Source organism: Marmota flaviventris, chromosome 18 (assembly GCF_047511675.1).
Source record: "Marmota flaviventris isolate mMarFla1 chromosome 18, mMarFla1.hap1, whole genome shotgun sequence".
Lineage (NCBI taxonomy): Eukaryota > Metazoa > Chordata > Mammalia > Rodentia > Sciuridae > Marmota > Marmota flaviventris.
Window position 1 is genome coordinate 46343546 of NC_092515.1, and position 24272 is coordinate 46367817.

General features: G+C 46.6%; 1 protein-coding gene across 4 annotated transcripts in view; it reads right to left on the reverse strand.

Moving 5' to 3' along the window:
* The window catches only part of Ranbp10 (RAN binding protein 10), a 103631-nt gene that overhangs the window by 26480 nt on the left and 52879 nt on the right, over positions 1–24272 (reverse strand). For 2 of the 4 annotated variants that reach the window (XM_027953944.2, XM_027953945.2), the window contains 10 exons: positions 22434–22456; positions 20484–20668; positions 17841–17953; positions 16264–16372; positions 16014–16162; positions 15616–15820; positions 14770–14891; positions 14164–14309; positions 13748–13859; positions 9830–13318 (listed from right to left, as the gene is read on the reverse strand). In XM_027953944.2, the coding sequence (XP_027809745.1) occupies positions 13188–13318; positions 13748–13859; positions 14164–14309; positions 14770–14891; positions 15616–15820; positions 16014–16162; positions 16264–16372; positions 17841–17953; positions 20484–20668; positions 22434–22456 (1295 nt within the window). In that variant the 3' untranslated portion in view covers positions 9830–13187. Of the gene's footprint in view, positions 1–9829; positions 13319–13747; positions 13860–14163; positions 14310–14769; positions 14892–15615; positions 15821–16013; positions 16163–16263; positions 16373–17840; positions 17954–20483; positions 20669–22217; positions 22305–22433; positions 22457–24272 lie in introns of those variants that run through there. The other 2 variants (XM_027953946.2, XM_027953942.3) reach the window with 2 other exon arrangements.

The following is a 24272-nucleotide window of genomic DNA, read 5'->3' on the forward strand; positions in this document are numbered from 1 at the left end:
GGACCATCAAAGAGAAAAGTTCAACAGCCTCATTTGTACCAGTAAGAAACTTTTAGAAGGCTTTGTTTTTAAAATTATAGCTGGGTCTTGAGGTGCTCACCTGTAATTCCAGCAGAATTCTGAAGCAGTAGGATTTTACGTTCAAGGCCAGCCTCAAGACCTTGTCTCAAAATAAAATAAAAATTAAAAATAAAATGGAGGGCTGGGGTTGTGGCTCAGTGGTAGAGTGCTCGCTTAGCAAGTGAGAGGCCCTGGGTTTGATCCTCAGCATCACATAAAAATAAATTTAAAAAATAAAAGTATTGTGTTCAACTACAACTAAAAAATAAAATAAAAATAAATAAATAAATAAATAAAATAAAAGGGAACTGGTGATGATGTGGCTCAGTGGTAAAGTGTCTTGGGTTCAGTCCCTAGTGCGCATCTCTCTCTCTCTCTCTCTCTCTCTCTCTCACTCACACACACATACACACACATTTTCTCTCTCATAGAAAATTACTCTTATGTTTGTTTTGGTGCTATTTTCACATTTGTTTGATATACTTGTAATCACACTGCATTCACAATTTTATATCCTGATTTCATTCACTATTTTGACATAAGCATTTTTCATGTTATAAGTAGTTTTAAAGAATTACACGATGTCACTGAATATATGAACCAGCCTTTCATTTCTCTAGTGCTAAGACACTGATGTCATTTTTTGCTATAAATTATACATAAGAAATTGTGCTTCAGAAATTACATGATTTGCTAAAGGTTACCTACCATTCTAAGCCAAATATAATTGTGAAAGTAAATAATAAAGATTTTGAGGTTATGAAGTGATATGGTAAAAACCAAGCGGAATTGTCTAGGTTTCTATTTTGGGGTTATCTATTCTTTTTCTCTCTCTCTTTTTTTTTTTTTTCTTTTTGTACCAGGGATTAAACCCAGGGATGCTTAATCATTGAGCCACATCCCTTCCCCTTTTTAATGTTTTGAGACAGGGTCTCACTAAATTGTTTAGGGCCTCATTAAATTGCTGAGGCTGGCCATGAACTTCCAAGCCACTGGGATTACAGGCATCCACCACAACACCCGCCTTGGGGTTATCTATTTTCATGAGAAGTTGAGAGCTAATAATTTGGGAGAAACAGTTATTTCAGGTTAGAAAAGAAGTATGAACTCAGTACTCAGTTACCATTTTTAACAGCCTTCATCCCTTATCCTTCACTGTAGAAGACTGACAGAATTTTTACAGAAGCAGCTCTTGGTAATGGCTTTGAGAGACGATGGGGAGAGTAACCTATGCTCACTGCAATTCTGAGGCTAACCTGGATCCCAAAGAGAACTGACAGTACCTAGCACCAGGGTACTACTGGCAACTCTTTAAAAGTAAGGACTAAGAACAAGCACTTAAGGTCAGGGTTGAGTGTGTATTTAAGTAATGCAGGAATATTCATCTCTTGTTAATATTTACCTCTACTAGAAGTGTTTCTCACAAAACAACAGAAAATTTCATTTTTTTTGTTTTGGTTTGATGAGATAGTACTTTAGTGAGTTCATTCCTGACTGATGTCTAATTCCTAAGTATTAGAGCATAAAGAAGTCTTAAAGCTTTCCTGTTTTTCTTAGTATCTCTTAGGTTCTACTTTTCATGAATCCAGGCTTATTTCAGGTATCTATCATTTCCAACTTTTAAAACATGACACTGAGCCAGGTGTGGTGGTGCATGCCTGTAATCCCAGTGACTTGGAAGGCTGAGGCAGGAGGATATCAAGTTCCAACGAGCCTCAGCAAATGAGTTAGGCCCTAAGCAACTTAGTGAGACCCTGTCACAAAATAAAAAATAAGGTTGGGGTTGTTGTTCAGTGATAGAGCTCTTGCCTTGCATGTGTGAGGCACTGGGTTCGATACTCAGCACCACATAAAAAATAAATTATAAAATAAAGGTATTGTGTCCATCTACAACTAAAACATTTAAAAAGTCTTTTTTTTTTTTTTTTTTTTAATAATAAAAAAAAAGGGCTAGGGATGGCTCAGTGATAAAGTGCCTCTGGGTTCAATCCTTAGTACCAAACACACACACACACACACACACAAAAAAAGACATTTTAAATTTTCAAGTAATTTTTAGACTCCAAATTCAACTTTCCTCTTTTTCTTTTGGTGCTGAAGATTAAACCCAGGACCTCAAGCATACTAAGCATGGGTTCTTTCATTGAACTACACTCCCAGCCCTTAGGTTTATTTTTAAGTTTACAAACCTGCTATTTGAATATAAGAGAAGTAAGTAATGTCCCACTTTTTAATTTTTTTTTAAATTTTTTTTTTTTTTAGTTATAGGTGAACATAATGTCTTTATTTTACTTTATGGGATGCTGAGGATTGAACCCAGTGCCTCATGCATGCCAGGAGAGCACTCTACCTCTGAGCCACAACCCAGCCCCCCCCCCCTTTTATACTGTATACAAATTCTTAAAAAAACAGCAAAATCTTCAATTCAACTTTTTCCTAAATGCTTTCCAAATCTAACTGCCTGAGTGACTTCTGAGGTATCACCAGACACTTTTCCTACTTCTAAGTTAAGTGGTCTTGTTTGATTCCTGTGTTTCCTAAACACTGACCACTGTATCTCAACTTCTATTTTGTGGTGCTAGAGATCAAACTCTCAAGGCCTCACAGATTGTAGGCTAGGGCTCTAGCATTAATCCACGCCTCCAACCCTCAACTTCTTATATCAGATGACACTGCATGCACACTTCAATTCTCTTATAGTAAAACTAGAAAATCATTTCAGTGAAAGTAGATCTGAGTATTACTGGTTTATCTGGTAAGGTCGGCTCCTGGCTGACTTGTCAAATACTGTTGATTACTTTATTATAGGCCAGATTTGACAACTGTTCTCAGTTGTTCCCAGCGTGAAGTGGATGCTAAGTAGTTATTTATCAAAGGTTTCACTGCCATAGCAACTTAGAAACACTTAGAGAGTTCTGTTTAAGACCACAGTTGTCTGAAAACAAGTGTCTTTCTGACTGTAGAGCTCAGAAAATGCACACAAATCCATGAGGAACACTGCAGACATTTAAACAGTACCTTTCCCAACAACTCACTCAAGGAAGTATTTGTGCTTACTTTCAAAGCAGATTTCAATTCCACTGAAGGCAACTGCTCCCTTCCATCTTACCTTGACTTTGGCCTCTTGTCTGACTTCTACCTGGGTCAATATTAAAGCAAGGGGGTTTCTAATACAGAATACAATGATTTTCATGAAGACTTCCTGACAAAATTTGGTTAACAGTTCTGATTTCCCCCATGTACACACTTAATGCCATTGTCTCTTGAGATATATAAAATAACATCCACAGATACAAGAGAAGTCAAATAAAATTCAGAGTCACTATGTCCAGTTATAGCCTGGAATTCATTTATGAACCTAAGACAAAGCTTTCTTTCTTTCTTAAATTATTATTTTTTAGTTTTAGGTGGACACAATATCTTTATTTTATATTTATGTGGTGCTGAGGACTGAACCCAGTGCCCTGCACATGCTAGGTGAGCACTCTACCGCTGAGCCACAACCCCAGCCCCATAAAGCTTTCTTTCTTAAACTGACTTGACCTATTAATATATATTTTTTTATTGTTGTAGCTGTACATAGAGCTGCCTTTATTTTATTTATTTTTATGTGGTGCTAAGGATAGAACCCAGTGCCTCACACATCAGGCAAGTGCTCCACCACTGAGCTATAGCCCTAGCCCTAATATTCCATTAAAAAAAAAAATATTTATTTTTTAGTTGTAGTTGGACACAATACCTTTATTTTATTTACTTATTTTTATGTGGTGCTGAGGATCGAACCCAGGGCGTCGCAAGTGCTAGGTGAGTGCTCTCCCGCTGAGCCACAACTCCAGCCCTAATATTCCATTTTTAATGTATCTTCATATCACTGGTGTGTTGGGGGGGAACATTTCTAGAGACTCAACATATATTGAAAATTAATATTAACAAAGAAGCAACAAATTGACTTTAATGACTAGAACTAGGGACCACCTTTTAAAAATCACACATTCCTTGTGCAGGCCTGTAATCCCAGCAACTTGATACTGGCTAAGAAAGGAGGATCATGAGTTTGAGGCCAGCGTGGACAACTTAGCAAGGCCTTATCTCAAAATAAAAAGCACCGGAGATATAGTTCAGTGGTAACTCTGAATTCAATCCCCAGTACCACCAAATAAATAAATAAATAAAAATAAAAAATCAAATACTTCTTTCCTCCATATTGCAAATTTTTAAGTGTTTTGTTGGGGAGGGGGTGTGCTCTTTTTTCATTACTGTCCTACTACTGAGTTCCAAAATTACTAAAATTACCATAGAAATCATATATCTGAATTTTCCCTTCAAATAAAAAGAACAGATTAGACCCAGACCAATAATCGAATAGAAAAAGTGGGATAACCAGGTGGTAAGAGAACTCTCCTTAAAATCTTCATCTATAAAATGCCGGACTGAGTGTTGCACACCTATAATCCGAAGAACTGAGGAGGCTGAGGCAGGAGGACAGAAAATTCAATACCAGCCTCAGCAATTTAGCAAGATGCTGTTTCAAAATAAAAAATGAAAAGGGCTGGGTATACAGCTCAGCGGTAAAACAGCTAGGGTTCAATCCTCAGAACTAACAACAATGGAAAAAAAATTTTTTTTCTTTTTTTTTAATTTTTTATTGTTGGCTGTTCAAAACATTACATAGTTCTTGATATATCATATTTCACACTTTGATTCAAGTGGGTTATGAGCTCCCATTTTTACCCCATATACAGATTGCAGAATCACATCAGTTACACATCCATTGATTTACATATTGCCATACTAGTGTCTGTTGTGTTCTGCTGCCAAAAAATTTTTTTCTTTCTATGAAATGGGGATTCTACAAAAATAATTGCCTGCTAAAAATTTCACCTCTTGGTACATGCAGATTATCTAAATTCCCAGCCCCAAAGCAGTTTTATATATATATATTTTTTTTTAATTTCTGTAAAATGGATGATCTAAAAACTCTTTTGTTCTCTGTTGTGGCTTTTGAGAAGGAAATGAGTTTCCTTATCAAGAATGAATCTAGGGGGCTGGGGTTGTGGCTCAGCTGTAGAGAGGTAGCCCAGCACTTGTGGGGCCCTGGGTTCGATCCTCAGCACCACATATAAATAGATAAAATAAAGGTATTGTGACTACAATTAAAATATATAAATAAATATTTTTTTAAAAAAAAAAGAGAGAGAGAGAATGAATCTAGGGCTGGGAATATAGCTCAGTTGGGTGCTTGCCTTACATGCACCAGGCCCTTGCCTTGCATTCCCCAGACACCCCCCCCCCACACACACACACAAAGATTCTAGTTTCTTCAATTGAAAGACAACCATCTTCTCCATAATACTCCATATCACATTTTAAGTGAAACACGGTTCCCCCTTCAACTCCCTTCAATTGAAGGACCATAAATAAAGGGTCTTCCTTCCTTTGTGTCCCATAGATTACTAGGGTAGTGCCTGTCCTTGGTTCTAGTTTCTTTCTGTGTCTTGCCTTTAGCATGACATCGTGGGAACAATGAATATAAACAGAACAGTTCATAAACTTTCTTGGTGTCTATCCAATGCAGTTTTTAAACTTCTCCATTCCTGTTCTGTACTTCATATTCTGCTGCAGTCTGGAAGGTAAACTCTTCACACTCCCATTTACAAACACTTATCTCCCGGCCTCTTCTTCTTCCCTCACCATTCAAGTCTGATAAGGCCTCGATAGGAAAGCCTTACCCCACCTTTTGTCTCCCCCAAGTCCATCTGCTTTCTTCCTGAGCTTTAAAGGTAGGCCAGAGCCATCGAGACACAGCCAGACGGCAGAGCCAACTTGATCTTCTGGGTTGTCCTTCTTCCACCCTAACACCGGTTTCTTAAATAAATATTTCCCCCCAGAAGTTCCATCTCATTCTGAAAAAGGACGGTCCAGACATCCCAAGAACCCTTTGTCTGAGGCTTCCACACCTTACACATCCTCATCCACAAAGCGTCCGTCCTCCTACAGGTAGGGCGTCTGTCCGCACTAGGCGAGGGAGCCTAGGTTTCCAAATCTGTAAAGCGACGGGTTATGTTCGAGGTCCTCGAGGATTCAAAATTCTCCCACTCTAAAACCAAGCGCGCAGGTCCTATTTCTGAGGTGGGATGAGGGAACCACCGGCCGACCCCCGTACTTGGCGCGCATCATGGCAATTAGCACAGGCCCTATGCAAAACCTAGCTCCGCATATCCACGCCTCGGACCTCCGGCGCTGGACAGCTGAGGAGGCCCGGCCGGCGCCCGCTCGCAGCCGCGCCATGCCCTCTTTCACTCTCACCCGCCGCCGCGGGCCGGCTCTTACCTGGTACGCTGGCATCGCCCGCCCGGCACCTCAGGTATACTGTAGGTCTGGACGGGTCTCGAAAACCACTCGTCCGCCTTGAGGGAGGATGTCTAGGATGCTCCGGCTCCAGAATCCTCCGAGGTACCGGGAACACGCCGCCTGGTTTCTAAGGAACAGGGGGTTCTGGAAGGGAGGGGCTGGACGACAGGAGGACAACGCATGCTCTATGACGGGGGTGGAACTGGGCGGGGAGGGGCCGAGACTGAGAGCCGCGCATGCTCATCCATTGAGGGGCGGAGCCTAAGAAGTTCGGCTCGAAGCCCGGAGTGGTTCATTTCCGGCGGGAGAGACCCCAATTAGAGTGGTCTTCCAGCCTCATCCTTCCTCTGGTTAATCGACCAGCGTCAAGAACTAGAAGGTCCTGGGAATTGTGATTGACCTTGGCTTTCCTGGAATGAAAGAAGGTCTTATGTTGGACAACGACCTATCTTTACAAAAGGCCAGGTCTCTCGTTGGACTTCCTGTTTTCTCAGGTGTATTTTCTGGGCCCCTCTTCCTTTGGATGTTCTTTGGTTCTTTAAATGTCAGTACTCTCTAGACTGTGGTCTCAGTCCCCTTGACTTCTTTACTTTAGCTTCTGTTCCCCCAACAAATACCTTTTGAAACATGGCTACACTTTGGTATAAGCCGGTTAGGCCTCAGTGTGAAATCTAGGAGGCTATTTCTGCTTGGGAAGCCTCCAGCCGCTTGTCTCTCTTGTTGACGCTTGGACTTCCATTCTGCTGCTTCAGGAGAGCCTCCCAGCCATGATTCCAGAGCAGCCTTTTATGACAGAACATACCAGCTGACCTGAGCTGTTTCCTTCTGTGACCTAACCAGCTGCAGGGCTCTCTGTACTTTGGGCTCAGGAGTCAGGACTAACCACCACTGCCTCCACTTGCATGAGCACAGGAAACTCCCTGCCTTTTCCACTACATCTGAACAGCCAGACAGAAAGGAGGCAGAATCAAAGCGTGTCTGCGTTTGATCTGTTTCTGTTTAGTCATTCAGAATTCCACTTTTCTAGAGTAGGATTTATCAACAGCTGCCCTATTGACATTTTGGGCCTGATGATTCTTTGTTGGGCAGCTGTGGGGAGACCTACTTGTACTGTAGGATGTTTAGCAGCATCCCTTGCCTCTTCCACTAGATGCCAGTAGCACCCCCAACCCCAGTGTGACTATCAAAAATATCTTCAGGGCTGGTGTTATAGCTCAGTGGTACAGCACTTGCCTAGCCTACGTGAGGCACTAGGTTTAATCCTCAGCTCCACATAAAAATAAATAAGTAAAATAAAGATATTGTGTCCATCTACAAAAAAATTTTAAATGTCTTCAGACATTGCCAAATGTTTCCTGGAAGAGAGGTGTAAAATCATTCCCTGTTGAGAACCATTAGTCTAGAGGAAAATGAGCCTACTCCAGCTCTACTTAAGAACCAGGACTTTCATCCTTAATCTGATAGCCCATTCCTCCCTCTGCATTAATTCTTCCTTAAGAGAGTTCTGTAGGGGTTGGGGTAGATTAGGGGTAGAGCACTTACCTAGTGTGCATGAGGCCCTGAGGAAAATCCCTAGCACCATCAAGTTTTTTAAAAAAATGTTCTATAGAGTAATAGTCCTGTGAGGTGCAATGAGTGAAGCATTCTGTGGTGATGCAGAATGGAAAATGCAAAGTTAAGCAACATATCTTAACAAAGGACTTTTTAAAGCTTTCACTATCAACATTAAGGAGACAGTTTTTCTAATTAACTGGACTACTGAAGAACCCTTTTCTAGGAACCATGTTTCCCTGAGATAGTTTTCTGCATGTTCTCCCTCAGCAAATCTCCCTGCTCCAGTGACTTTTTAGTTACCAGTTGCTCCCTTTTGATCTGTGTATTATTTTATGCCATCATTATTTATCCTGTGACTTACTCTAACCAAAACCTTGTCTCTTCTACCATCTCCCTCACCAGTTACTTGTCTTGTGCCTGCATTTGTCTCCTATATATTGGATCACTGGAGATTGAACCCAGGGCTAGCACACATTAGGCAGGTATTCCCCATTGACTTACGTCCCCAGCCATTTTTGAGTCTCCCTCAGTTGCTCAGGCCAACCTTGTACTTGAAATCCTCCCGATTCAGCCTCCTGAATAGGTGAGATTACAGGCATATGCAACCCTGCCCTCTTATTTGTGGCCTACTACAGTGGCCTCCTAGATGATTCTTTTACCTTCAATCTGTTTCCAATCCCACCTCCAGGTGGGCAACAGCATGTTCTGCTGCATCCCTCCTCTGCATAAAAAATGGGTTTATGGGGTCATGGGAGGCAGAATCAGGAGTGGACCAATCACACCAAGGACATCTTCACAGAGGAAGGGGAGAAGGGTCCCTGCATGTACTTAGTCCCTATGTGCTAAATAACTGCTGTATGAATGCTATCATCACCTACTTCCACAGGATAGGTGGATTAACCACATCTTAAGGCTGGGAAACTCAAGCTTGAGGTCACTCAGTTAGTACTGGGAATTTAAGAACAGGCTATTTCTCCTCAGACTGACAGGAAGCTCTGACTGCAGTATTGGGGATTAGGGTCCTTGATGCATAACTGCCTGTGTCCACAAGTTCTGTACCTATGGATTCAACCAACAGAAAATACTGAAGAAAAAAAAATCGTGTCCATACTGAACATATAAAAGACTCTGTTTTTGTTATTTTTCCCTAAACAATATAGAACACTACTTACATAGTGCTTACATTAGTAATGCAAACACATTATAGAAGTGATGTAGAAGGCCTGGGGATGTAGCTCAAAGATAAGAGTGCTTGCCTAGCATGCATGAGATCCTGGATTCAATCTCCAACACTATATACACTCTACAGTATATAAAAAATAGTATTTAAGATGTAGAGGACTGGGGATATAGCTCAGTTGGTAGAGTGCTTCCCTCACATGCAAGGCCCTGGGTTCAATCCCTAGTACCACCACCAAAAAAAAAAAAAAAAAAAGATGTAGAGATTAAAATATATAAAAGGGTAGATTATATGCAAATACTACACCATTTCATATAAGAGACTTGAATATGAAGAATTTGGTATTCTTGGGTATAGGGATGGGGGCCCTGGAACCAATCCTCATGGATACTGAGGACTACATTTTAAATCATGTTTGTGGGAAGAAATTCTGTGGCCCACTTTCCTGAAGCTGATTTTTTTTCACTGTCTAAGATGCGGACTATTTCAGGAAAAGAATTGAAGCTTGAGTACTTGTGCTCCTTGAGATCCTGCAAACACCACAGTTTTGAGGGTCCTTGAGGAGGCAAGAGGGGCCTGAGTCTTCAAGAGGTGGGCCAAAGAGGGCCCAATTCCTCCAGGACAGGATGTGTCACACTAGAGGTACCCACCCTAGTAAAACTCAAAACAGAGACCAGACACTCATCACTGCTCATGGATGTGTATTTTAATAAAAATAATTCTGTCAAAATACAACAAGAGTTTTTTTCATCTCTCAAGTACAATTTTAATAGGATGTTTTGTGTTAGAATTCTCCCAACCCTCCTATGCCCACAAGTTTCATGCTAATGCCAAATATCAACTTGCGAGGACAAAGGCAGAACCAGTGTGCACAATGTGGAGGATGTCTGTTTCAGCTGTAGTTACTAATGTAGGAAAACCCTATGCGAAGAGGTGGGCACTTGAGCAGCCAGAAGCCACCATCTGGCCGCAGGTCCAGGTGCCCAGAACTGGCGGTCAAGTAGGGCTCTGCTTTCCAGCTGCCACATGGCATGCATACCTGAGTTGTGAGCAACCTAAGGAACTTTTAGCTCCGACAGTCCTCTGCCTCATCTTCTTTGTGCTTGCTTAAGAGCTGGGAAGGCGCTGAGTGGCCAGGTAGTCCCCACTTCTTTGTTTTGTGGTGTCCCTGTTCTGATGGCCTGCACCCAGCCACAGATCCACATGGATGGGAATAGGGGGTTCTGGCTTTGAGTGGCCTGCCAGTTTTCTCCTCTGAAAGGAGCAATTATCTGGTGCCACAAGGGGAAGGTGACTGGGGAAGGCTGTTCCCCCAGGGCTGGACAACCCAACAGAGCCAGGTCTTCCGTCTGCCCCATAAGTTAGACCCAGACCTTCACCAGGGCTGTTCCCAGGTACCTTCCCCACTTGAGGCTCCTGGAAGCAGGCTGGCAGGGCTGAATTCGCATAAGGGGCTCCTCCAGCTGCAGGTGAGCTTGGACTATCAGCAAGACAGCCTATTTAAGCAGCTTGGTTTTGGCCCTCTCCACAGCTTATGGGGCAAAGGCTTGTCCCAAAGGTGAGCTGTCCAACTGGGACAGAGAGCCCCTCTGGAGAGAAACAGTAAACAACTTGGACTCAGCTGAAACAGTGAGATAAGGCACAGAAAATGGGGAGGTGGCCATAGGTACTGAGCGTGAGCCCGGCAGACACCCATCCCCATATGCAGCGCACAGGTATCCTGAGCCCTCCTGGGCCCTCTCTCAGCCGCTCCACAACCGAAGTCCAGGCACTCATCCCCATCCCTGACATACCCCTGAAGATACCTTCTGCTCAGCCACTGCTGGAAGCCATGCCACCCTGACCCTTCATGGGGCTCATCCACCATTCAGCTTCAGGACTAAAGGAATAAGGTTAGTCCTGGCTCTGCCACTAATTTGCTGTGTGACTTTGGCCAAGTCAATCTCCTTGGCCTGTTTTCTTATCTGAAAAAGAAAAGGACTGGTAGAGATGATCTCTGAACTCCACTGCAGCTGCAAAAGCCTCTGGTTTTAATTCCCAATCCAGCTAGGTTGATCACTTTAACAGTCTGATGTTTCCAATCTCTGACATCGGAGCTGGGTATCCCTAGCCTTGCATAGAATTAATTTCCTTTACAAACAGGACAATACCTCATGATGGGTCTTGTTTGTGGACTGGCAGATGGAGCCATGGCAGGGACCAAGAAAAAGAAGTAGCCTACAGAATTATCCCTTAAGGTAAAACTCCAAAAGATATCAGGGCCAGAGCCCTGGCCCCTCACCAGTAGCTGGTCCAATTCAATTTCTTGTCCATTGTGGGCCTGATGAGGCCTAGTGGGCATGGAAAATCTCTGGCCATTCCAACCATTCCCATGTCCAATAACATGAAGCAGGAGTTCACCAGCCCAAACCCAGACAGGTACTGGAAGTTTCAACTCTAGCTTTGCAATGGCTTACCCTAATCTTTGCAGGGGTTGCTTGGGCTCTCTTTCACACTGAAGCAGGTATAAAAATCCTAGCCCTCCAGTACTCCTCTTGTATAGGCCTCTTCCCTTTCCTACTGGGCAGCCAGTCCTCTCCTCAGATGCTCCACCCAAGTCCTGGCAGCTATCTCAGCCCTTCCTGTGACAGTGAGACTTTTTTTGTTCCACCAACTATGAGAATTCATCTGAAAACAGCTGTGGGACATTTGTAAAGCCCATGGGGTCCCCTTCTCTTCCTAAGAGTGGCTGGGGCCAAGCTGCAGGAAGTGGCCTGGCACAGCTGCAGTGAAGCCTGGTCCAGGGGGTGATAGGTTCCATCTACTCCAGGGACCAGCAGCCAAAGAATCTGCCTCCGTGAGGCACTGGCTTCTCCACAGAAAACATCAATCCCATCAGAGCTGTGCAATAATGGTGAAGACCCAGGCAGGAAGAAAGCAGCCCCTGTCCTCAGGGGCCTCTGTCCTGGGAATGGAGTCTTCCTCCTGGCAGCCTGATGTACAGCAGCTTGAAGGCAGGTAGTTTCCAGGCAATCAATTGAGAGTAAATGAATTATTTGGCCATCTTAACAAAAAGGGAAGGCAGGGCATTGAGAGAGGGAGAGGGGCAAGGCAGGCAGTGAGAGGCAGGGTACAGTGGTAGACAGTGTGCTGGCCAAGGACCCTCTGCTCCCTTGCTTTGCTGTGTGGCCCTGGGCTAACTCATGTTCATGTCTCTGGACTCCTAGCCCTGCAGTTCTCTGCTCAGTTCAGGTCACAGGGGCCTAAAGACCCACACCTCTGGGGATGCTGCAAACCAGCTTAGCCTGACCCTGCCTACCAAGTAGCTCCTCAAAGCCTATTCAGCTTCCCTGGGTGGCAGCTGGGCCTGTGGCTCAACAAAGGGGAGCCTAAAATAAACAAATTGCTTGGCTGAGGTGACAGAGATGATTCTTTTTTAATGAGTTGGATTCAAATAAAAACACATGGTGTCTGGACAGCCTCACCCAAGAGGTGATGGACCACTAATGCTACGATAAATACTGTGTCTTTTTTTTAATATATATATTTATATATATATATATATATATATATATAATCTCATTTTTTTTTTTTTACTTATGAAAATAATCAGCTATCACCAACCTGGATAGGCTTCATCACTAAATTAGCAGAAACCAGCTCAGCACAAACTCTCCCAAGATAAACACTGGTGGCTCAGTCAGGAGGAAAAAAGATTAAAAAACCCCAAGCCCTCCTCAAAACAAAACCCCCTTTAAAGGAGAAGGCGCTACATGAGAGTAATCAGCCAAATACTGTGTCATAGGCCGCTGCACATGAAGAGGAGAGAGACTGGGGCAGAGAGAGGGATAGAGAGAGGGAGAAAGAAGGGAAAGAAGGAACAGAGGCCAGGAGGAAAGGAGGAAGGAAAGGGAGAGAGAGAAAGGCCAGGCAGAAGGAGTGGACTCTGCCCATGGCTTCTAGGTCCCTGCACCAGGTGCCTATGGAGGGCAGGGCTGCTCCAGCCCTGAGGCTGAAGGAGGGCCAGGCGGGGCCAGCCAGCAGGGCCAGCCAGCATGGTCAGCTAGTGCAAGTAGTCGTCAACTCTGGCAAAGGAGCAAGATCCCAGGCCCGCTCGGGCCATGAGCCGTAGACATTCAGATGCCTGGCCCAGAGCAAGCATCAGTGGGGGCTGCTTTGGCAGGTTCTGAGACTCTGTGGAGAAGATATAAGGCCTGATCACTGCCCTGTCCAGGGCTTGATTGCAGGCCAAAATTCCCTTGGGAGTGGAAGGTGAGGGAATTGATAGAATCTCTAAGACCAGAACATTCAGTGTCTGTGTGAGTGTCCTTGCTATCAGGCCATGGACTTATAGTCATGCTAAAAACCTGAGCATTTTAGCCTTATTTAGTACAGTGAAATGATTATGTGGGCCCAAGGTCATGGCCTAGAACCCATCATGATCTAGCAGCTAGTTCAGCTGGGTAGAGGGAAATCAGGGTTTAGGTTCAGCATTGGAAGTCCAGGAGTCCTGTGAGTCATCTGATAGAACCTGTGCTGACCTTGTTGTCCTTCCCAGGGAGAGGGGGAGGGGCCACCCAGGCATTCTTGGGTCAATTTTTTGCTTTTATTAGATGCACTCACCTAAAATGGCGCTGTTGAGTGCAGCACACACAGGTTCCCTCTGGATGGGATCAAGCTGCTGGCCAACAGGGCAGCTCCAGGGATCTGAGTAAGCGAGTAAGCTGAAGGCATCCTAAGGGACAAGCACTCTTAGGATTGTGGTACATACCACACCCGATGCCATAGCTCCAGAAGGGGACAGGGCCCTGAATGGTGCCCAGTGAGAACCTGACATACCAGGACTATAGTGTTGGGCAGGGTTGTACCTTCCCCAGAGCTTGAAGAGGGTGGGGTACACCCCAACACCCATGTTGTATTGCCGACCTGCCTAGTGCCACTCTGCCTTATTCTTGCTGCTCCTGGATCCTCCCAGAGCCACCCCATTCCCAGCACCAAATAGAGGCTTGCTCTGTGTGAAGGCCTGGCTTGTCCTGTACCTGCAACATCTCTGTGTGAGCCAAATTCTTGCCGTACTCCCGGCCCAGCTGTTCACTCAGTGCTTGCAACTCCCGACCAAATAGGATAATCCTTTCTGTGGCAGCCTGGTTGCCCCCGCAGAGCTGCCGCCTCGAATGCCCATCATCTGCACCCAAAAGCCAGCAGAAAACAAATTAGAAGGAACGGTAGGAAGAAATCCCAGGAAGTTGCAGCCTCTGCCAAAGGCAGGGGAGGGCCAGGAGAGCAGGTGGAGCAGCCAGAGCGAAGGTGCTCTCAGTCCACCTAAGCACACAGTCCAGGGATCAGGTAGGACTCAAGAGGTTTCCCTCTTCCTGTCCTGCAGAGATGCATGGTGCTCATAAGAGCGTCCACACTCTCCAACTCTCTCCAGCCCCAAATGCAAGAGTCTTGTTCTTGGCAGCAGGATTAGATTTTCCTATATGTTTGAAGCTGCCTCAAAGACCCATCCATGATTGGTCTGGCTGGAGCTTCTCAAGCTGCCAAAGTCTGGCCATATCGCCTTTCCCAGGGGGAAGAGGCATCTGGATCATACATTGCCCTCTTGGGGAACATCAGGCTGAGTCATGCTATAGCACAGCCCTTACCCATACTGGACTCATCCGTCTGCAGGTCCTCATGCTTGTAGGCACCATTGACGATGCGTGTGGACATGCTTTCCAGCACGCCATTGGGGTAATGCTCTGCCTCCATTTCCATTTCACTATCACTGTGGAGAAGGATTGAGGTGGTGTTGGCCAAGGGATGTGGTTGCAGCAACCTGGCTGGGCCTTCATTCAGGTTTTAGCCATGGTTGCTGTAGATAAACTGAGGGCTGTCAGGAACATGAAAGGATAGCCAAAGCTTCCCAGGCTCCAAAACTTGGCACCTACTACTAACTAGCTATTCCCATAGGCCTGTCACTTGATTCCCATTGTTGTCCTGGTGTTGCTTTTGTGACTCACTCCTCCTGGCTATCCTACCTTTATTACATAGTTCCTGATCCTCAGTGACTGGGCTTCACGGACCCCATTGGGCATCTCTGGTCTCAGTTTGGACTTAAGGTATGCCTAGGACCTGTTGAAAGCCACTTGTAACCTGAGTTCCCTGCCTGCTAACCTGGCTGTCTAGAAGCTAGATTCCATAAAAGCTTCAGTTTACATGCTAAGGCTTCTGAAGGCCTAGAATCCCCTGGGAGGGGACCACATTTTCAGTCTTGCAGGAGGGTTAGTACCTCCAGAGAAAGTCAGGGCCAAGGAAACTGGCAGCCAAATCTTGAGTAGGGCCAGAAGCCAGAGCCAGTGCCTGGTTTGGCAGATTAACAGGTAGCAATAAAAGCATAAGCCTGTGATGAAGGTTGGGGTGAAGGGCAGGGGGCAGCAAAGGACAGACTGCAGTGGGTCCAGGGAGCACAAAGCAGAAGCAGAGCAGAGGAAGTGAAGCAAGACAGGCACCTGGTCTCCTGGTTACTGGTACTGCTGTGGGGCTGGGACTTGGTGGAGTCTGTTGAGTTGGACTCGGAGTAATTGATGGAGGACGGGGAGGAGGAGGACGAGGAGGACGAGGAGGAGGAGGAGGAGCTGGGTGCAGGGTATTTACTGTGGTTCTGTTTGCTCTTGGTGGATGCGATGCCATTGCTGCAGCTGGGACTGTCTGCTCCTAGAAGCCAGGGATGGTCAGAGGAGGAGGGGCAGCTTGCTACCAAGCAAGTCCCTGGATATTGCCACAGTGATCCCCTTTCCCATCCCCCCAATCCAGCTGCCAGCCCTGAGCCCAGCACAGGGAAGGGCAATTGGGGTGGCCTTTCTTCTCCACACAAACTCTTCCCAGAGTCCTCTGGAGAGTGGCTGACCTGTGTTGTGCATGTGGGAACTACTGGGGCCGTGTCGGGGGCTGAGGCTTGGGGAGCCAGGGTAACTGTCCTGGGACTTGGGGCTTCGGGAGCTCAAGCTGCGGACCTCACTGTCGGTGCCATTCACCATCTCCACAAACTGTCGACACCTGCAGAGGGATCACAGCAGTGATGCTCCGGGTCTGGCCCAGGCTGTGGATTCCTGCCATCAGCTGAGGGGTGGTCTTAGGGACAGGAGGCCATGACTTACTTGAGCATGAAGAGCAGGTTGGGGTTGTGTTCCAATAGCCCAGGGTAGAAGCGTTGGGTGGTCTCAATGGCCTCACCCACCCGGCCCTCCAGCACCAGCTTCTGGATCTCTGCAGAGAGCAAGAACATGGTAGTGAGGAAGGGCCACAGATTCTCCTCACATCCACAAGCCTGAAACATGGCCAGTCTCAGCAGGAGCTAGGTGATAGTTGGATGGGCTGGCTCAGAGTGCTCTGCCGGCTGGAGATGCTCACAGAAGAGGCTAAGGAGAGAACCTGGTTGCCCAGCCCCTCAGCAGAGCCTGGTTTCAGCCAAATGACATGGAATCCTCCAGAATAAGGGGGAAAAAGAATGGAACTTACAGCCCAGAGGCAGGAGGGGTATTTGGAGGCCTGCTCCTATGGGGCATTGGTGGCCAAGGACTTGGCTAGGGGGAGGGCAGGAGCAGGGTTTAGGGCTAGCTTGGGGTGGCAGGCTGGTTGAAGGAGCATAATGGGCACCTAGCCAAGCCAGTGGCCTAAGGGCTCCTCTTCAGACAGACTCCTCTTTCTGGGCCTCACAGGGGAGTGGCAACAGAAGTACACTGGTTCAGGCCAGGGATGCATCTCCACAGTCTTCACGGGCTACAGCATGCTCCCTGCTAGGAGAGGAGGTCAACCTCCTTATGCTGGCACCTCTGATGATGACACCTCTCTGGGCCACCAGCATTTTGCTTTTGCTTTCTCTCTCTTGCCCTGGGGCCTGGTGCATCTTGCTGGGAGCAACTTCTGGGTCTGAGGCTTTCTCATTCATAGATCCCAAGTCTGGAATCCCTTTCTATCTGTCTGACTGAGTGCAGCTTCTCTGGGAGACACAGACACATGCACATACACAGAAATGACAGGCTCAGAGAGACACAGGCAGGCACTCACAGACATGTGTGTCTATACACACCCTCTCACCCTCACTCTCCTCCTATCTTCTGTGTATGGTCTTTGTTCTCTGTCCCCTTCTTTCCATGAAAGGGCCCCAAACACACACATCACAGGCCAGAATGAACACTGGGAGAGTTGCCTTTGACCAAAGAAGGATTAGGTTGTCTGCAAAGGGCAGGACCAGAGTTGCAGAACAAAGAGAGGTGCCACCAAAGCAGCCACTAAACATCAGCTTTGCCCTGTCTAATCAGGCTAGAGACAAGCAGAACTACTAAGATTCAGTAAATGGTCTGAAAGACAGGGTGTTGGTCTGATAAGATGCAAACACTCTTTCTGGAAGACATAAATAGGAGGCCAAGTAGAATCCAGGATGCAGGAGGAAGGAAACAAGCACGGAGGAGAAAGATCTAGCCATGCTAAGGCTTGGCCTGTGCCAGACCTTCAGAGTATGCATTAGGGAGGCTGCTCTGAGACTCTCCAAGGCTGCTGGGCAATGTAGTCTTGAAGGATGGTCAGGAGCAGGATTTAGGGCTAGCTTGGGGTGGCAGGCTGGTCTCCACTGCAGGGGAATGGACTCCTAACAGGTTAATCAGGGTTGGCATGAGTTACAGAGGAGAGTTAGGGACAGGTGAGAGAGGGAAGGGGAGAGGAGAATTAACCTTACTTTGTCTGTTCTTTATGGATGCCTGTTCTTCCTGAATCGGGGTTTCAGTCATTCGGGCAAAAGCCGTGGCAGTGGCACAATACCCATGATGCACCAGGTAAGACGAGACCATGCTAGAAGAAAGGAAGAGCTTGAAGTGACACTCAAGAACTGCATTTCTGCTGGGTACAGTGGCGCACACGTGTAATCCAGCAGCTTGGGAGGCTGAGGCAGGAGGATTTTGAGTTTAAAGCTAGCCTCAGCAACTTAGCGAGGCCCTATGCAACTCAGTGAGACTCTGTCTCTAAAATATAAAAATGGGCTGGGAATGTTGCTCAGTGGTTAAGCACCCACCCATGGGTTTAATCCCCAGTACCAAAAAAAAAAAAAAAGAATTGCATTTCTCACCAACCTTCTGATGAAACAGAATACCTCCCCGTGAGGTTTCCCCTAAACATATCTTATAATACAACCTCCACAGAACTGAAGGGGTGGAATAAAATAAAAATGTCCCCCAGTGCTCATGCCATCAGGCTGAAGAGGAGCTGTTTGTATCAATGCTCACAGATCAGAGGAGTGGCTGCACTTCTCTGGACATGCTGCCCTTAAGCTTGCAGGCTACCTACTGGTAAACTGCAGCAAGCCCAGAGGTGGCTGATGGTCTCACCCAGGACTTCCTGAAATGGCAGCCAGCCAAGCAGTGTGCCAGATCCCCAGACACTGAGGACACCTGGCACACACATACCTGCCACCAACATAGGAGCTCCTCTGACTGCTTGTACCACGCATAAGTGTCCTACTCCTCTGGTGAGCCTGTTTTGTGGCAGCACCAGCTCCAGAGTGATGGGAGCTAACCAACATGCCAAAATCATTTCATAATATGCCACAGCTCAGGGACCCAACGTGCCAAGTTATCAGGCTGATTTCACTGGGAAGAGACCAGGACCAACAAAAATACAATCTTTGGGGAAGGCCCAATTCCCAGCAACCATTTGACCCAATTTTAAACTATCTGAGCAGTGGCACATGTGTATGAGTGTGTGTGCACAGATGGATAGCAGAAGGATAAGCCCTATGTCTGATGTGTACAGGAGTAAATATCTAGGTATGTGAGCATGTCTGATGTAAATATTATTATCAACCAAATGTCCAAAGGGCTGTCTTGTGGGAGGCATGAAAGTTTGTATGTTACCTCTTATTTTAAGGGGTTAACACAATAATATGTGTAAAATACTTGGCAAGAAGTCAATAAATACAACCTCATTACAAAATTATGTTATCAAAGAATATTATATTCTGAATAATAATTATAACTATGTTATAAATGCAGGGCAATTTTATTTTTACAACACATGGTTCAGATAAGTCAATATGAATATAAGGTGTCTTCAAAATGTACAGTCACTTTGACCCAAAAATGTCACTTCTTAAAAGGATACCAAGAAAGTAACTAATCTTATATATGAAAACTTCTTTATGTATGAAAGGGTTGCCAACAGCACCAAAGAGAGAAAATACCTAACATCCCACTAGAGGAAGTCAGAAAAGGAGCTTGTGGCAAATTTGTCTCAAAGATAAGTTAGCCATTCCCAATATTCATAAAATGAAGCTATGTGAAACCACAGAACACAAATTATATACAGGTCTTAGAAAATGAATACATACAAGCACATGGTACACACATGTAAACAAAAACAACCATGTGCTGAATACAGGCTCTGAAATCTGAGAGGATCAGTCCCTCCAGAATGGGGCCTGGAAAGCTCCACTTTTCCTCTTGCACATGGGTAAGCCTGCTGCAGGGAGTGGCACTCTCTTGGCCCCTATGGAAGTGCTCCTCATCTGCTCTGGGGGCCAGGAACTAGAGGTAGCTGTGCTGCTCTTCCTGACCACATGGGCCCCTGCCTCAGTTCTCCTTAGTGCTGCCTCAATATCAATCTCTCAAGAACAGAAAGCTGCACACGAGAACCCAGTGTGTATCCTAATCTTACTCAAGGGTCCCTGGCATCTGGTACATTGCAGAGCAATGAGCAGGGCGAGCAGAAGCCCAATCCAGCCCTTTCTCACCCTTGGGAGTCAAGCTAACACCCACCTCCTAGCCGAGTTGGGATGGTCATTACCTCACTCAGACCTGCAGCTGGCCAGTGGAAGACAAAACTAAACCTGGCCTCCCATGGCAATACTTGGCAACACGGACTTCCAAGATTGTCTTGGAATTCATCAGCCAGGGAGCCAGCTACACTGATCCTAGGGGAGACCCTCTTCCTGCTGCCACTGTCATAGATGCAGGGAATTTAGCTGGATGACCCTGTGAGGTGACTTCAGGCCACAGTCAGCAGGATGGATACTCTCCATGGTAGAAAAAAGTGCAGAGAGGAAGAGACCACAGGGGAATCCTAGGACATTCTTTGCAAAATGACCTGGGGAAGGAACACAGCCTGTTGGTAAATTTACACACAAGAACCTTCCAAGCTGGCTGAGGGGACAAAGGTGTAAATAGGGGCATCTCTAGAGACTGCAGCTTTCTATTGAAAAGAGGGCATCAGGGCAGTAGCTGAATCCCTGGGAGTACTTTCCAGAAGCATATTTCCCTCTGGAATTCTCAGGAACAGCTTATAGCCCTGCAGGGGCCCATTGGAACAGGGCCTGAGGGATGGCACTCACTTCTGCAGCACCGCCTGCCACTCGCCAAGCCGGGCACTGATGGGGAAGCCATGGACAGTGCCCTGGACCTTGGCACGCCATTCCCGCATGTAGTCCTCGATGTCGAACAGGAAGGGCTGCTGCCCAAAGTTGGCATCCACAATCTCCCCAGGTGTCTGCAAGCCTACAGTAGGGTAGAGGTTGGCCTGAGGAGGAGAATGAATGATAGTCAGGCCCTATGAGCAGTAGGGCCTCCCTTCACCTCCATGGCTCCTGCCGGCCAGTACTAAGGCTGGAAGAGAGTCACAAGGTGGGAGGCATGGGACTGAGCCACATTCCATCCATCTCCCCACCACAGGCACTAAACCCCAAAGCCTGGGGGAAGAAAGCAAAAGAAAAGCGAGCAAGGCTTAATATGGAGAGTCTCTTGCCCTGCATTGGAGGTCACTGGAACTAAGCCAGGGCACAGTGAGGCAGGCTGGGCTGTACAACCCTGCAGGTGCGCCCATGAAATTAGGCTGTAGGGTGGATAATGGCTCCTCTCCAAAAAGTTCAGAGCTGAGGATCACTCGGCCACAAAAAAAGAGTTACATGAGGAAGAAGGAAGGGATGAGATGAGACAGAAGAGGGAGGAGGAGAGTATGGCAAAATATTATGTGAGTTACACCCCTTGGAGCTGGCAAAGGAGAGAGAAAGTTTGTTGCCCTTCCTGTCAGAGGTTCACTCAGAAGACCTATGGCTAGTGAGGTGTGAGGCTCCCTGCTTTCTCCCACTCTCCCACAATGACCTCCCCCTGTGGCTCCCAATGCCACTGCTCATACCCTCACCCATATCCTCCCCATATCATTGCACGCTGTCTTCCCAGGGCTTCCTAGTCCCCTCTTTATCTTCCATCCTTAGGCTACATGTCATTCCTGGGAATACTGGGTTCAGCCCACTATGATCCTGAACCCACAGACCTCTGGCTTCCTTCTTTTCCCTCCCATCCTCCACACTACAGGCGAAGCTCACCTCCTGCAGCAAGCTTTTTCTGACCACCACTGCCCAAAGCTCTGCCGCCTTCTAGCATGTGGCAGCATGCTGCCCACACTCACATCTGGTTGTTTTATGTTAACTAAATTCTTCCCCAGCCAGCAAGTCTGCTCTCTTTGCCTAGGACCACAACCTCTCTCTAGGAACTCTGGATAAATAGGAGGGAAGGATTCTGATATGTAGACAGGATGATTCAAATGCAGCAAATGCTGCAATTGGGTTTCAGAGGTCCCTCAGATCACAAGAGCATTTCCTTGGGTACATTAGGGTGCCCCGGATCCCAAAGTAGGAGCAGAGTCAGCAAACCTTCCTTCCAGAACCAGCCAAGGCATACAGGGCTGGGCCAGGCTCCAGCACTCTGGGTGGAGGCCCTGCATGTGACAAGGCCTGTGGTGACTCACAGGAAAGGACTGAGGTATGGAAGGTACAGATGAGCCCCGAAGGCTACAGGAAGCACCATCCTTTTCTAAGAAGAGAAAACCCACAAAGTCCATCTCCCTGGCTTGAGGGGGATCTTGGGGATACTTGATGGGGATGGACAGGGATTGCTTTCCTAAAAAATCAGTAATAATTCCCTACACTCTGCACCCCAGTTTGCTGGCTGTAAGTAACATGGAGCTGGCCCAGACCAGCTAAGCCATGGAGCTACCCTCCTTCCATGACCATCACCCCATCCCCACCCACCCCACAGCTGCTTTTATAAATGTCACAAATTTCTGTCACCTGCTAAGAGTCGTGGAGGAAGACCAGGCCTTGCTCCTGGAGAGAGGAAAGCCAGCAGGTATCCCCTACTGGCACCCTCAAGCTTGACAGCACAGGACACATCCCTGGTTGGGGAAAGGGCCAGACTCCACACCCTGCACTTGCAGGTACCACCACACCCCATAGCATACAGCCCCCAATGGCCCAGAAGGGGGAAAGCCTGCTGGTCATACTTACCGGGAGGTCTGTGAAGGCTATGCCTGTGAAGGGAAAGAACAGTAATCAGGCCATTAGACAGGGCCAGCCCCTTGGTCGCCTCCACCTCTGCAGCAAAGGCCTGGTAGTTTTAGGTCTGGACCTTTCTTTTACTGGGTGGTCTATTCAAAAGCAAAGTCAGGACCTTAGGTAATTGTCCATGGCTGTTCCACCTTAGAACAACTAAACCCAAGTGATCTGTCCCAAGGCCTTTTAGGTCAGATACTTCTCTTGAACACATTTATGGAAACCTACTGTGTATGTCAAATCCTTTGCAATCCATTCATTACCTGATCCAATTCTCATATAATTCTGGGGAATGGGCATTCTTATCCCATTTTACAGATGAGGAAAAGCCTCAGAGGTTAAAAGACTTGCCAAATGGTCTGATGTTCCAACATTGTCTCTAAGCTGATGGAGAAGTGAAGACAGGGAGGGTGACAGCTGCCTATCTCCAGACTACACTCATTCTGCATCCCCAGGAATTCTAAGTTGGCAAAACTCAGGTTAATAAAGATTTGTGTACCATCCAAGCCCTCCTGCCAAGAGAAGGAGTTGAATTTCCAGAGACCTCAATCCTGAACTGAATATGAGGATGGAAGGCAGTGGGACCCCAAATATACACACAGGCTTGACCCATGTCCACCAGGAGAGGAACCTCAGAACTCTACCAGATTACATGTATTTGACAGATTGAGAAATGACACAGACTTAGCCAATAGAGCCTCTCTCAAGATTTCACAGTCCTTCATTTTTTTGGATAAGGTCTTATAACTTTCTGGCCAAAGTCCATAAGACTTTGGCCTGAGAGATTTTCAAACTGCTGATTCCTTAGAGATCTTCAATCTGCTCCTCCAACTCTCACCCAGAAAAGAAAGAAATCCAGCAAGACAGCACATGTGAAGTCTGACACAAGGTCTCCCACGACAATCTTGGAAGGTTTACAGATTAAAAAAAAAAAAAAAAAAAAAAAATGTGAAGAGAGATGGTTTACAATTTTTACTGGGCTATTTTACTCCTCAGTGAGGAAAAGTCATAAACATCATGGTCTGCCTACCTGAGGCTACTGCTGAGAACCATTTGCAGGGTCAGTGTCACAGAATCTGGAAGCCTCTCTATACCCTCTATTCTGCCCAGGAGCTTCCCCCATGGATCTCAGTGTGGCCATGCTGCTGCTTTACTCCTAGGCCTATGGAGGAAATCCACAGGATCCTAGAAGGAGTGGGACTTCAGGCTTCATCAGTTAACTGCAGTGTGACCTTTGGATAGTTACCCAACCTCTGTGAGCCCATCTGAAAAATAGGGATAATACTAATCCCTCAGTGAGACAGTCTGTGAAAGCTGCTTCATAAACACTGAGTTCTAAGTACAAATTGGCTGCAACTGGGTCACAGAGTGAGGCAATGGCCATACTTCTGGGCTGGGGATGACCTACCCAGGTCTGCCCATCTCTGCCTCACAGTGACACATTGGAAGGCCTTGAGGTGATTACAAAAGAATGAGGAAAGAAGCTATTCCTCCCTATTGCACTAGACCAGGCAACACTGCACCCTTCCCCAGCCCTTCTGATCCCTGTGAATCTGTGCAAGGCCAATGTGATGGCAAGATCTGATCCCAGATGCCAAGAGAATAAACCAAACCTGCGGATAATAAGGGGCCTGGGCCAAAAAGTCATAGGTCTTGGGACACTGAGGCTGAGAAGAAAAGATCTTGTGAGAGATCAGAGCCATATGAGGATGATTCTGCAAGCACATTGACCGCTTGTAGACAGAACATCCCTCCATTCACTCATTCATCCTTTTTACCAAGTACCTGCTGAGG